The sequence below is a fragment of the Podarcis liolepis genome (assembly GCF_965112155.1).
Source record: "Podarcis liolepis genome assembly, chromosome: 3".
Classification (NCBI taxonomy): Eukaryota; Metazoa; Chordata; class Lepidosauria; order Squamata; family Lacertidae; genus Podarcis; species Podarcis liolepis.
The window spans coordinates 71,956,408-71,970,770 of NC_139557.1; the positions used below are offsets into that span (position 1 = coordinate 71,956,408).

Sequence of the window (14,363 nt, forward strand, 5' to 3'; positions counted from 1 at the left end):
CTTGAAACATCAGGCTGTAATACATATTTTTGAAGAAATATTGCTCACAATTATACATCTCAGCTTAGTTTTTCAAGCTGCTGTTTGGTATGAGAACACTGGAGAGAATTTACTCATGAGTAAACTGCATAGACTCCCTTTGCTCCTTGTTGCTATCGCTTGCCCCAGAATTATTCCTATATGTAGTCTGTGCATATACAGGCTGAAACTATGCAAAGAGGAGCACAGGGATAAAGAGTTATAAGTAACACATTCAAATAACAAAAGATCAAGGGAGTAAACGTTACAAATGCACCATCAAAAGTTGGGAATAATTTATGTTTATTCTACTGCTAAAAGGCATCATTAAACAAAATGCCTGTTCCTTCTGCTCCTTAGTTCCATTCTTAGACCCCAGATAAGCAGGTGCTCTTTGACAGAAACAAATGTGTATTACACATAGGTGAAGATTCTGTAGAGTGGTTAATTTGCTGTTGAGAACTGCCCTTGGATCAAAGTCAGGTATTCTTGTAAATTATATGTTTTACTGAAAACAATTTCACAGGTTTCATTATTAATACATGGAAGAAAACTGAATTGATCCAATTGTTACATGAAAAGCTTGTATAGCTACATCTCAACATGTTAGTTCTTTCACACTTTAAAACATTTTGATTATTTCTTAACCCCATCAAGATTAATTTAGACTACCTGGAGATAAAGCACTTGTGAAACAGAGAGGAAAATGAAAATACTCTCCAATTCCCAAGTCTCTTTTTGGGCTGTATTATATTTACTTCTTTCCCATTCTACCACTAGGTTTGGCAACCATATGGTCAGATGGAGGGGGCGGGGGGGGGAGAGAGAGAGACTGTGACTAAGTGAGAGACTTGCAGCCTCAACAATCTGCACTTGAAAATGAGCAAATCCATATGGGCTTTGTTTTTAGGTCAAACACAGTCACCATAACACTCCGTATATTTTTGTACAAGATGTTCATTTGGAAGGTAAAGTTGTTCATTCTTGAAGCTCAACTATGGTGACAGCATTGAAGCAACCGCAATTTCAGTTTTAAACCCTGCAAAACAAACTGAACCCTCCCAGATATAGCCATACACACATACAGAGAGGGAAAGAGAGAGTGTGCTAAGAATCGTCTCTTCATTTTTTTTGTAATGTGTACCTGTGCATATATCAAGCTTTAAACGTCGCTATATGGGAATCCCTTGCAAACAATTACAGTGCCTGAAGACAGGTTGTGTATCCACAGCAGCGACCAGGGAAGGAACGAATGCTGGGAGGAACGCAGAGAGAAGGAACACCATGGTGCACTTGTAGCAGAAAAACTGGGTGCCTTCATCTGCCCTACCTGCAATAAAGCATGTCTCTCCCATATTGGTCTCTATAGCCTCAACAGGCACTGTAACTCTTTAACAGTTTGACTTTACCCCCAAAGGTGGACTCTTCCATAGTCTCCTGAGACAGATGGGTGCCCACAAATATCAAGGTGTCTAGCCTGAGGACACAAAAATGGACAAGAGCTACCACAAATGTTACTTTTTTCCTGTCACTATGTCACTAACTTCAGTGCAAGAAGGGCAAGGAGGAGGGAAAGGTTATAAGTTGGTTTCAGAATTGTGGCCTTAAGTTTTAATTTATTAAATAAAGTTGATGCTAATGTACCTGATAATACGTGGGAAAGAATTCTATTCTATACCCAGGAACTGAAAAAGTCAAGAACCAGTTTTTTGGTTCTTTGCTGTTTCAAGAAACAGCAACGCAAATAAACTGCTTGGAGTCTTGGCCATTTCTGGACATAACTGAAGCAATTATTTTCTTGGATTCCTTTTAATTAGCTTGACTGTACAAACAGGGTACAACAGGTCTACATTGCTGTAACACCAACTGAGTATTTGTGAATGCTTGTGAGAAACTATCATGAGGTCAAAAGTTACAAGCAAATTCAAGGTAAGAGAAAAACTTACCTATTTCAAGGGCACCACATTGAAGCTGCTTTCATTTATTTATTGCTAGTTTTTCTAACCCAAACAGCTCATTGTGTGCCTAATTGCGAGAAGCGCGCCTTCTGGAGCAGGGGACGAATCATGTTAAATGAGACACTGAACAACGGTATTAGGATGAAATAGGCCACAGCTTTATTGATTACAGATGTAAACCAGTTTTGGCGAAAGCATTGGGTATGTATCCGAGATCAACCAACCCACCTGCTGGTTGACAATGGATAGTCAACACTAGACTAAAGGTTGCCCCCACCAACATACATTGAATGTGATGCTCCCTCCCGGGCCATCTCTCCAAGGGGGTGCTATGGCCCATCTGTCCCCACATGGGCTTCTGGACAGCAATACCCCTTCCTAGACCCCTTTAACTGGGTACCCTGATGTTAAGATCCAGAACCAATGTCTCAACCACCAATTGTGACTATTGCTATAAGGCAGGTGAAAACCTACAGGCAGGCCAGTTAGTCTGGAGGGAATATGATCCTGAATATAGTGACTGAGTATTCCATAGCAAGGTCCATGAATGTTGTAACCCTCTCACTCCAGGGCAGAATGACTGATGGTAGGAAATCCGGCTTGAAGAAGGGCCAGAGGCTGGGCACCATTCCCTTTTATAGGGAGGAGGTGCAGCTGGCTTCTGCCAGGTCTCCACCTGTGCCTGTCCTCTCAGGTCCAATATGATTGGCCCCTGGTGAGGGCCCTTGGTGTGTCATGTTCATACAACTGGAACAGAAGCTCAACGTTACCTTCTGAGTGTGTGAACAGCAAGCACCCCCATGGCCCCCAATGGTGGTGGCACAGTGTGCACATTCTGTATCACTCAGCTCAATGCTGCAATACGTAAATAGCCAAAAGCTGGACCATCAGAATCAGGTTAGAGTTTAACATAAGTCATTTGGGCATAACTGCAACCTCAGGCTCCACTCCTGACCTTTGTGTGTTCATTTGGATACCTAATGGCAGGCCCCTTGAGTCTTTGCCATTATTCCCTCCCCAACCTATACACACACATCACTTCTATGTACATAACAAAATCTGTAAAATTTTAAAGCATATAGGCTGCTAGAAAATAAAAATAATGAATTGCAGGTTATTTACTACAACAAATTGTAAAAATTGGCAAGTTACAGCTGAATAAGAAAGATGATTATGAAATTAATTTGGGAAATAAAGTTAATAACTAATACAAGATTATATTGGAGATGATTCTGCCCAGAATGGCGAATGATACAGGAAAGAGGTTTGTAATTCCAAATCCAGAATCATGGCAGGTGCTTTACAGGTACTATGACTGAAAGATAACCCTATGAATCACTCTGAGTGGCTCTAATGGCTTCTGGTCTGAGCTGCATTTGTATTAGTTACCGCCACCCCACCCCCTGTCCTAAGCATATGTATTCATTCATTAACTTACAGAACCAAAAGGTTTAAAAGTTCTAAGTTTAATTTGTCTGGACCCAAACTTTGTCCCATACAAACTTATTAAATCAGCCCCAGGTGAAACTGTGAGCTCTAGTTTGATATCAATACCTCTGTGTGGGTGAAGCTTCTAAAAGAGGATTTTAAAATGAAACATGATTCATCCCTTCCAAACAACTATGCCATGTAATTTACTGGGTTTTTCCATCTCAGGCTAGATTGTCCCTCAGGCCCTGACAATCATCAAGCAAAACAACCTTTCAAAAACCTCTCAAAATGACTGGCTATTTGCCTAAGGCCAGCAACACATGACAACAGAGATGCTCATATGCTTTTGCACTGATTAACTGGAATTAATGCAAACTGCTCTTTAAGTAAACAGTGTGCTTATTTTTAATTTTAGCCCCACTGTTACTTAAAACATAGACCACCTCCTGTTCTATAATGCAATTACATTCATAATTAAAATGCTGGTTCCCCTTTTCCCCATTACATAATAGATTTTCAGTGTCCAGAACCATCTAGGGAATATTGCCAATGAAACATCAATCTGTCTTTACTTTAATGAAGCAAACAAATTAGGCGATTAGTTTGCCCAGGGACATATGAACCTCAGCAGCAACTGTCATAAGTAAACTTTCGAAAGAAACAACTTTGGCAGTATTCAGACTTGGGTTATTAAACAGAGATACGCACAAGGCTCACTTTCAGATGACTCACAGGCCATCTGACTGGGAGGGGCATCAGCTCCCTTCTATACCAGCCTGAGGATGCAGATCTTTCTTTAGATTCTGGGGGTGACTCCTTCATAGTATCTTCAGGTGATCCAGAGGATTGCATAAGAACATAATCAGAGTCCTGCTGGATCAGACCAAAGATTCAACTAGCCTAGCATCCTGTTCTCACAGTGGCCAACAAAATGTCTATGGAAAGAGTGCAACAGCACTCTCCACATTTCTTATTCCCTGTAACTGGTATTCCTACTGCCTCCCATAGTAGAGGTAGAGCACAGCCTTCAAGACTAGTTGCCATTCACAACCTTATCCTTCTTTGGTGAAACTTCATGTACTCTCTCAGGTTGTCCAGGGTTATTAAACCCATTTACTTTGTGAACCCTTCAGCTGGCTCATGAGCTGCCTGATGCTGCCTTGTGAGTAAGCCTCTCATTGGTATCCCAGAATGGCTTCTGAAGGAAACAGGAGAGGAGAGGCCATATCAGTGGCTGGTGGTGTTGACTGCATCTATCATAAAGAGGCAGACAGCCTTCAAATGGCTCATGATATGGTCCACTCTGACAGGTCCCTACAATCAGAGAAGTGAAACTCAGCTTAGCATGGAGAGTAAATGATGGGGAAAGCACAATATGCTACTTTTCTGTATATTAAAGGTAGCCACTAAAGGCACGAGTCTAGTAACCCTAGACTCCAGCAGAAGATGGTGGCTGCAGATTTTTGGCTGGCGTTTTGAGCACTCAGCACACTAACTTACAGTAAAAAAATACAAATGCTATTTATTTCCTCCCTCAGAATAGAACGAAGTATTCCTTTAGAAGTTAACTATCAGTGAAACTGGTGAGCTTAGGAACTATGATCTTAAACACTGGTAGCACGCTCTTCAGACAGTCACGAGAAAAAGGCAACACATCATTGTTCTTGGCTGTGCATTTATTTAAAAAATATTTTATTTATATAGCCAGTCATCTGGATCCAAAATGTTATCTGCTTCTGGAAAAATTATTCTGCAAGTAAATTAGCTACTTTAATTTTTCTCCTCTTCCATTTTGACAATTCTCACCTAGCATAGAGAAACTTGCTCCAAGCTCCTTCCAATAAAGGTTTCTTCACAGTATGTTATGATCTGGTGAAATACTAAATGCATTTTTCTCCCCTCTCTCTTTGCCTGAAAGAACTGGTATTTGTCCAAATTTTGAAACATTTTTAAGTATATAATTTTGTTCACACCCAAGTGTTACACTCAGCTGCCTCATATGATAAATCATTCATAGGACTTGCTCACCCAACTCACTTAATGAATTACAAGCAAAAATGTACAACTCTTGCTTAAAAAATGATTTCCCTTCTGAGTAATTTTTGAATAGTTTACTCTGCAAGATTTATTGTACATAAAAAGTGCTTCATTTACATTTTAAGAGCCATGTGTTTTGAGTGTATAGATAAATAGGCAGGCCTTTGTAGTGCTAGTTTACTCAGAGGTAACTTTCACTGAGTTCACCTGGACTAAAATTGTTGCATTATAGTCAAAACTTGGTTGTGTGAATTCATATTTTTTGGTTTCTACAAACTGAATAAAGACACCATTACTGTGGTCTTCATAACCACTCAACAAATGTAAATTTCACTTAAGCATAAACACTTTAGAGACTGTGGTGGAATCTACACACATATAAAAAAGCTGTGAAAATGCTTTTTTTAAAATGAATTTTCCATAGCTCACCATCGTCATCTAGTGTCACATTTGTATATTGCACTTTACAACACATTTAAAACGTTCTATTTGCAGCTGTATAGCTGAGTCCTGTGTTTTACTGCAGCTTTTAAGATGAAGAGAAAGAGTAACAGACAGTAGCAATGCACTGAGGGCACACAGGTGTTCTTGGTGGCTTTCCACTACGGAGGAAGAGCTCTCTGACCTTAGAAACAAACTAAGTCATTGTTAATTTTTGTATTACATTTTCTGGGAGGAGAGCACGTCTGGTATACTGCCTCCAACAGTGGGTAGAACATAGCCATTGTGACTAGTAGCCACTGACAGTCTTATCCTCCATGAATTTGTTTAGTTTCCTTTTAAAGCCATCCATGTTGGCAATCAGTGCATCTTGCAGTAGCAAATTCAACTGCTTAACTATGTGCTATGTGAACAAATTGTTCCTTTTGTATGTTCCAAATCTCCTGGACTTAACTATCCAGGGGTCCTTTACCTTTTTTTTTTTTAAACATAGGATGGTACTAAGTTCTACACTTATGAGAGAGAAAGACCGAGAGAATCTACATCATGCATTGACTGGAACTGTGAATTAATCAGTTACTTCCTCAAGTTGTTACAGTGTTACCTCGGGTTACAGACGCTTCAGGTTACAAACTCCGCTAACCCAGAAATAGTACCTCGGATTAAGAACTTTGCTTCAGGATGAGAACAGAAATTACTCCGGCGGTGGTGCGGTGGAAGTGGGAGGCCCCATTAGCTAAAGTGGTACCTCAGGTTAAGAACAGTTTCAGGTTAAGAACGGACCTCTGGAACGAATTAAGTTCTTAACCCAAGGTACCACTGTACTTACAAAGTTAGTACTTCAGATCGGGGGGGGGGGTAAAATGAGAGAGCAAGTGTCTTGGGGGACTTGCTCTCCTCTCAAACCCGTTACTTGTTATACTGCAACTGCCCTGTTACTTTTTCAAAACTTCCATCACTCTTGGCATTGCCACCATAGTCCCGCAGGTTCCCTCCAGGAACATAAAAACACAAGAAGAGTCCTGCTGATAAAAGTCCAAAGGCCTATCTAATCCATGTTCCTGTTTCCCACAGTGGCTAATCAAATCCCTATCTCCTTCCCCACAGTTAGTTTGATAACCTAGGTCTGCATCTTTACCAACAGCCTTTACAAACAAAATATCCTGCTCTGCAGCACCCAGAATTTCTTGTCCAACATTCTTCCATTTTCATTTTACATTTAACCCTTGCTGCTATATCATATATCATATGCTGCTATATCATATGCAAAACAACTTGTCAATGCTGCTCACACAGGCACACTTATGCCTGAGAAGACTTTAGTCTATTCCTACTGATGCTTGTCACATTTTAACGGTAGTGACAGGCAAGTCAGCTTTTCCCAATCTATGTGTTTATGGCGTTGCAATTCGTAGTGTTATATAGAAACAAATCAGTGTGTGCTGTTGAAAAGGAAGTGTGAAAAGTCTATAAGCACAGGCTAAGTCATGTTGAGGAGCAGCGTAAATGATCGTTTCTATCAAGTTGATGAAAGATGTGAAAACTTTCAAATCTGAAACAAATAAGCTTCTCTGGTTTAATTCCTTCCCTCACCCCAAATCTCTTAAAGCATATTGGTGCTGTATTTGAGTTAAGAAAAACTATTTGGCTAAACAATCATGCTGCTAGCTAGCAATTGTTTGGGCGCAATTATAACTCCAAAGGGCACAACCCTATAAAATCAAGACAACACATCAACACAAATAGAAGATTCTAGCCCTATCACAAATATCTGCTGCAGTTTAACAAGCACACATTACATCGAACTATCTGTTACAAAAGAATTTCAGAAATAGACTGGAAAGAGAAGTTGCTGAATTGCAACTTATTACCAAACTTAAAACCATGGAGAGACCTGGTCTGAATAGAGACATTGGATTCTTATCTCATTATACATGATAAAGCTATTTTTAGCCATCTCACCCCTTGCTTTTTCCTATAAGACCAATTGCAGTCATTAACAGTCGTCAACAGATTTACCACACCTATCAGCCAATCACCCATTCCCACCACCCTTCTGAGTAATACCCCTCCCCACCCTCTCACTATATTAAGGGTCTGATGACTTCTGTTTCAGTGTATCTGAAGAAGTGTGCATGCACACGAAAGCTCAAACCAAGAACTAACTTAGCTGGTCTCTAAGGTGCTACTGGAAGGAATTTTTGTTTTGTTTTCTTACAAATATACAAGATAGACAGGGAGGGCAAGGAGCACAAGGGGGGACCTAGTGGCCTTTCCATACCAAGCAGCCTTTATACCAACAAGCATCAGCACACATTACATGAGCAGCACATAATGCGCACAGTGCACAAACCAGCCACAATGATTTTACAGTTTTTAACGTAAGAATACATTTGAAAGCCAGAAGGAAAACTCACTTGCACTTACTGCTTCTGGACTAACTTTGCATGTCTGAGGATACTCTCGGCAAGACTTGAGCTATCAATATTTCTTGGTATAATCCAGGACTCTTAATGTGCCTCTTTCTTTGCACTGCTAGTGATGCTTCCTGATCATGAAACCCAGTTCCAAACAAATCTCTCATACAGCAGTAAGTCATGAAATACTCATAAAATTCAGCCTTCAAGTCATCAATAATTTTCTTGTATAAAAAAGAGATTCTTTAGCTTTCCTCTCATTCTGTAAATGCTAAATTCATTCCTAACATATTTTAAAATAATAATATGCAAATAGGCATGACAGTTAAAGAGGGTTTTAAAGTAAGGTTACTTATGAATGTTTAAAATGTCAGTCTTCCTGCCGGAAAAAGAGCGTGTTCGTGAAGTTCAATTCAATTAAGTTGTCTGTTCCCAGCTTACCAGCCCAAAAGGGATTAAGTTGCCTAAGAAAGTTAATGCTGCCCAACATTTTATGTGGATTTTACACAGGTTTTACTTTCATGCCAATAAAAGAGCATAATTGAAACAAATGCTGGCTTATGTTCTGCCATGTTACCTATGAAACAAGAAATGTGTACTGTGGTGGCATACATGAAGGTGAGCACAAGACACTGGAGGGGTTTTGTTGTTCTTGTTACTATGTTTACTTATACCCCATCTTTTTCCCAGACTGCGACTCAAGGTGGCTTACAGATAAAGTAGTAAAAGCTAAAAACACAGAAGGTGTTATATGTTGCTTACCAGAAAAAGAACAAGAAAAAGAAAAGAAGAAAAACTTGAGGCAAAGATGGCGCAAATAAGTAAGATCCTATTGTGTCTGGTCAAACAGGTCTAGCAGGTTTTTCATGTACAGTGGAATCCTCAGGATGCAAACGGGATCCATTCCGGAGCCTCGTTCGCATCCAGAAGCAAACACAACTAGCGATGGCACGTCTGCGCACGCCTTTTCGCCACTTCTGCGCATGCGCGTGACGTCATTTTGACCGTCTGCGCATGCGTGAGCGGCGGAACCCGGAAGTAACACGCTCCGTTATTTCCGGGTTGCCACGGAGCGCAACTCAAACACGCTCAACTTGAAGCATGTTCAACCCGAGGTATGACTGTAGTGCAAAAAACTGCCAATCTTTATTGAATTGTATACCCCATGTGCAGCACAGCCTCCATCACACTGCTCTTAAAAGGTACTATCTGCAGTATCAGTTAAGAAGGTGCTGCACTCAACTGAGTATGGCATTTTGGGCTTGCCATTGTATAGGGCTGGGGAACAGGAGCTCTGCCCTAAAGGCCACTTTAACAAGGGGGTAGGGCAGACGTTAAGCCAACCAATTTGTGCTTTCCTGTATCCTCCCTAGATCCCTTCTTCAGGGGAACTCTTGACTTTGCACCCTCCAGATGTTTTGGACTCTAACTCCTGTCAGCCCCAGCCACCACAGGCAGGTCAAAGCCCAAAACACCTGGAGGGCGCCAGGTTGGAGAAGGCTGCCTTCTGTACCAGTTTCATATGTTCTCATAAGATCATTTCACCCGGTTTCCGCATTAATCTGTCAACATTTTTAAATAATAATAATAATAATAATAATAATAATGAAACGTGTACTTAAATTCTCATTTTATTTTAATGTACACACTGTAAGCATACTTTAGCCTAAAATACACATTGTAAAATAGGTTTTAGTATATGTTTAGAGTCAAGAACTATATCATAAAACTAAATGGAACATGAAATCCAAAATTATATTCTGATCTGAGTATTATTCCGGGACATGTGGATCAGGCAAACTAGCTTAGAAATGAAGACCAGATAAAATTTGCCTCCATCTCTGCTTTAAAGGTCCCTTTCTTATGAGGAAATATTTACATGTAGAGTTTAGGAATAATCAGCTTCACAGTCAATACAAAAAAGAAAAAGAAATCAAATGCCAATTTCAAAGTAAGCCAAGCCAATACTCAAATTGCAAAACTGCTGAGCAGATGGTTTTAGGCATGAAAACAGGCCAATAACAAAGGATTGCAGTAAATCTATAGATGTATTGGATGTTGTGGAAACCTCTAATTACCAAAACATACACAAAAGTTGAAACAGTCAATGAAAGCTATGAGAGAAACAGAAAATCAATGTAGACTGCATCTTTCAGTTTTACTTTTATGTACAGAACTGAATTTTGGCCTCTGAGTTAGAATTCAACCTTGCGCTGCTACAATCTTTCTGTCTGTGCAAGCATTGCAGCTCATTGGATAGAATGATCCTTTCTCCTTACACGCTGTTCTAGGGATTCTCCTACAACAGCCAATTTCAGGGGGAAGGAGGGGTTGAGCAGGCAGAGGTGCTTGTGCAAAGCTTCCACTGATGTGACTCTGCGGTTGAATCCCACCTGCTGCGTTTGTGAGCTTTAGCAATTCTAGTTCTGTTAATTCAGAGGGGAAATATCAACACTAAATAGTGACATATTATTCCTTGTGCTAGAAAAACAAACATAGAAACCAAACCTCTACATATTATATGTCCTGTTTTATAACTTGTAGATATTACATTGAATTTTTATTATGTGAGCCACCTTGGATGAGCTGTACTGTACTTAGAAAGATGTCCTAAAATATTTTCAAATGAAGACATTTTGATTTCCACTCCCTTTTCCTTTGCTGGAGTAGTAAGCAGGGCAGCTGCATTCCCCTCCCAAAAAGCAAAAGATTGGAAGCAGGTTGAAAATGACAAGGAGAAAGTATAAGAATATTCGGCCAAAAAGAAGTCTCTTAGCAGTTCTTGAGAGGCTTTTGTGCTTCGGACCACTAACTTTTGCTTACAAAACTGCTGGCATCCATGTCTGGTTGCAATGAACAAGTACATAGTTTTCTCTTTTCTCCTCAAGCAGAAATAAGTCTTTAAAAAATCCAAATAGCTGGTCTGGCTGAAGAGGAGCAATGTTCTTGAATTCTGCTTAAGAGTGGTTATGGTTTTTTCCACTGGTGATCTTCACCTGTGTGCCATAAATCAGGCTGAGCCCTATTAAAATGCCTTAAATAAATTTTTGATGTTTATTGTTTCTGAAAACACTGTGGTGCTTAATTTTGAAAAATGATGCCAAGGCTTGAGCCTACTAACTCCCCTGCTTCCCAAACCCAGTTCTGCAGGGGAAAGTTGTAAAATTTAGAGTTGATTTAATGGTGATGGAAATACACTCTGTGCACATACTCAGAGGATCTATTTCTTCATTATTGTGACACATATTCCATTGTAGTGAGATTTATTTTTGGAATAGGTGTGGAAGTGAAGAACCTTTATCATTTAAACATCTAATTAAAATTACTGGTTTGTAACTTATATACAACCTACCCTCAAACTTTAATTGTTTTCCAGGATTCTGTGGCATATTACATGATCACAAATTTCTTTGTGTTTTCATGGAAGAACAACCCACCGAGGTGTCCTTATTAAAATATTTATAGCCCCCTTCCCCCTTGCCTGCCCAGATGCTATTGTATGCTATATGATCACAAATCCCTTTATATTTTCCTGGAAGCACCACCTCCACAAGAGCTGTTGTCATTAAAATATTGTTTTATACCCCCTACCAGGAAATGGTTAGAAGAGCTTACAATAAAACAACAACAGTCCAAATCACAACGTAGAAGCAATAAAAGGAAATAAAACTCATCACAAAGACTGGAAACAAAATATGAGAAACTGAACAATCATCAACCAGAGCTGAACAAGCTAACTAAATCGGACAAGAGCACAAGAAAGAGTTTAGAAAGAGTTTTGCTCGCTAATGAACACTAAAAACAAAGCCACCAGGAGGCCCTCCCTAGGAAGGATGTTATAAATAGACAAATGATAGACAAAACATTATATGCACCAAATTCAGAGTTTCTTCACAATATTTACTAGCCAATCACTTCAAAGTTCTCCATATGCTTTTGAAAAATATACAAATGCTTGCCTACCCTTGCCAGAGTCAGTGTCCCTTGTTTGCAAGTTTTGCAGCGGACCCGAAGCTTTCCAGGTTTCACAGCTTGGCAGAAACTTTTGCAGAAAACATAAAACCTGTTGTAGTTAGCAGCACCTGTTTGTAAGAAAGAAAAGCCAAAGCCTTAATTTGTCATAATATCAAGACAGAGAGAATTACAATGCCCCAAATTTACTGGAATTAAAGTAGACAACTATTTAAGAAACTTATAAAACAGAATGATGAAATACATTCTTGCTCTGTATACCTGGCAGCTGTTGTTGCTGTTGTTTATTAAATATCTATACTGCCTTTCATCCAAAGATCACAGAGTGGTTTACAACATAAAAAATGCACAAAAAGATCTAGCATAATAACAAACAATAAAAATACCCCCTTCCACACACAGTTTAAAAGGCCAACCCGATTGCCACAACAACCCGATTGTCGCATTACGCAGTCCCAAGCGCCATGCCGCCCACTGGCGCACAGCCCCAAACTAAAGAGCTGCTAGAAAGCACCAAAGAGGTGCCAGAACTCAGTTTCAGTGAATTCCGGCTAAAAAAAGCCACCCACACTGCCAGGCCTTGCTACCAATCTGAAAGCAACATTTTGGACCAACTGAGGTTTCTGGGTGGTCTTCAAGAGTAGCCCTACATAGTAGTCCAACCTGGAGGTAAAGAGGACATGAATGACAGGGGCCAGTTCCATCTTCCTTTTGGATGGACACAGTGCTGAACTAACTTACAGAATTACCCTCTATGTTGTTTTTGGTAGTGCATGGATTGTTGGCTGAGATGCAAAGTGGCCCAATGGGGATGCCCAAAGGAGCTGGACAAAGCCATGCAAGGCTCTGGCTCTGGGCAGTACTATAATGGACACTGGTGAAGCTGGCTGCTTATTACACCATGTAGTAGATAGGTAGCCGTGTTGGTCTGCCATAGTCAAAATAAAAAATTCCTTCCAGTAGCACCTTAAAGACCAACTAAGTTAGTTCTTGGTATGAGCTTTCGTGTGCATGCACACTTCTTCAGATACACTGGAGTGTATCTGAAGAAGTGTGCATGCACACGAAAGCTCATACCAAGAACTAACTTAGTTGGTCTTTAAGGTGCTACTGGAAGGAATTTTTTATTTTGACTATGGCAGACCAACACGGCTACCTATCTACTACTGGAACCATGGAAGGCACCACATTGAGCCGCATGAAATGGAAGTCCATCAACCTCACCAAGAAACTTGCACAGGTACAGACTGATATCTTCTTTCTTACTAAATGCAAGAACCTGGACATTATACCCAAGGGTCTTAGAATTAAGAACCCTCTACAATCCACATATCCCACTGAATATGCAAGAAAACTATGCAACACTTTCTCTAAGAAGCTGCTCAAACATCTGATCAGCGTTCTCTACTCTAAACAGAAGCTAATAAAGGAGGAACTCCTTGTACTAGACAACTCTATCAGGAACCACCAAGCTTGGCAAGAGTTTCAAAAGGAAAAACAAAACATTTACCACTCTCAACTGGAGCTACTGAAAAAACAGAAAAACAAGAAACTCTCCAACCTTTCCAACCTACAGGCTACTAATCAAAACAAGATCAACAATATTGTCAATCTCTCACAACAAGCACTCAGCCCAGCCGAGGAATCAGTCCTTTCACGTGGACTGTCATTCTGCCCTGCCAAATCCCCACACATGATTCAATTCTACGGGGATTTGGAAGCATTTTTCCGCCGTTTACGCCTGAAGGAGTATTTTCAACACACACAACAACAAGACAAATCAGAACAAACATCAACTTCACAACACAACGCCTCTCAACCCACTGGAGAACAACAACCACCCTCCCAACAGAACACGGACCACCAACTACCACCGAAAAAGTGTTACACAAAAAGGGACTCCACATGGACCCCTCCTGAGGGACGCAATACCACACTGGACTTGTACATTGACTGCTTCCGCCACAGAATCCAAACAGATGTGACCAGCAGTGTATCTGAAGAAGTGTGCATGCACACGAAAGCTCATACCAAGAACTAACTTAGTTGGTCTTTAAGGTGCTACTGGAAGGAATTTTTTATTATTACA

At 40.2% G+C, this 14,363-nt stretch overlaps 1 protein-coding gene and 1 long non-coding RNA gene across 5 annotated transcripts in view; one reads left to right on the forward strand and one right to left on the reverse strand.

The window, feature by feature from the left end:
- Window positions 1-1,850, forward strand: part of LOC310703920 — an 85,746-nt gene extending 83,896 nt beyond the window's left edge. Inside the window, exon 3 of the long non-coding RNA XR_014524471.1 lies at window positions 1,836-1,850. This is a non-coding gene — a long non-coding RNA (uncharacterized lncRNA). The remainder of the gene's footprint in view (window positions 1-1,835) is intronic.
- Window positions 1-14,363, reverse strand: part of PRKN (parkin RBR E3 ubiquitin protein ligase) — a 618,246-nt gene that overhangs the window by 380,178 nt on the left and 223,705 nt on the right. For all 4 annotated transcript variants that reach the window (XM_083496542.1, XM_083496543.1, XM_083496541.1 and 1 more), the window contains exon 4: window positions 12,266-12,384. In XM_083496542.1, the coding sequence (XP_083352668.1) occupies window positions 12,266-12,384 (119 nt within the window). The remainder of the gene's footprint in view (window positions 1-12,265; window positions 12,385-14,363) is intronic.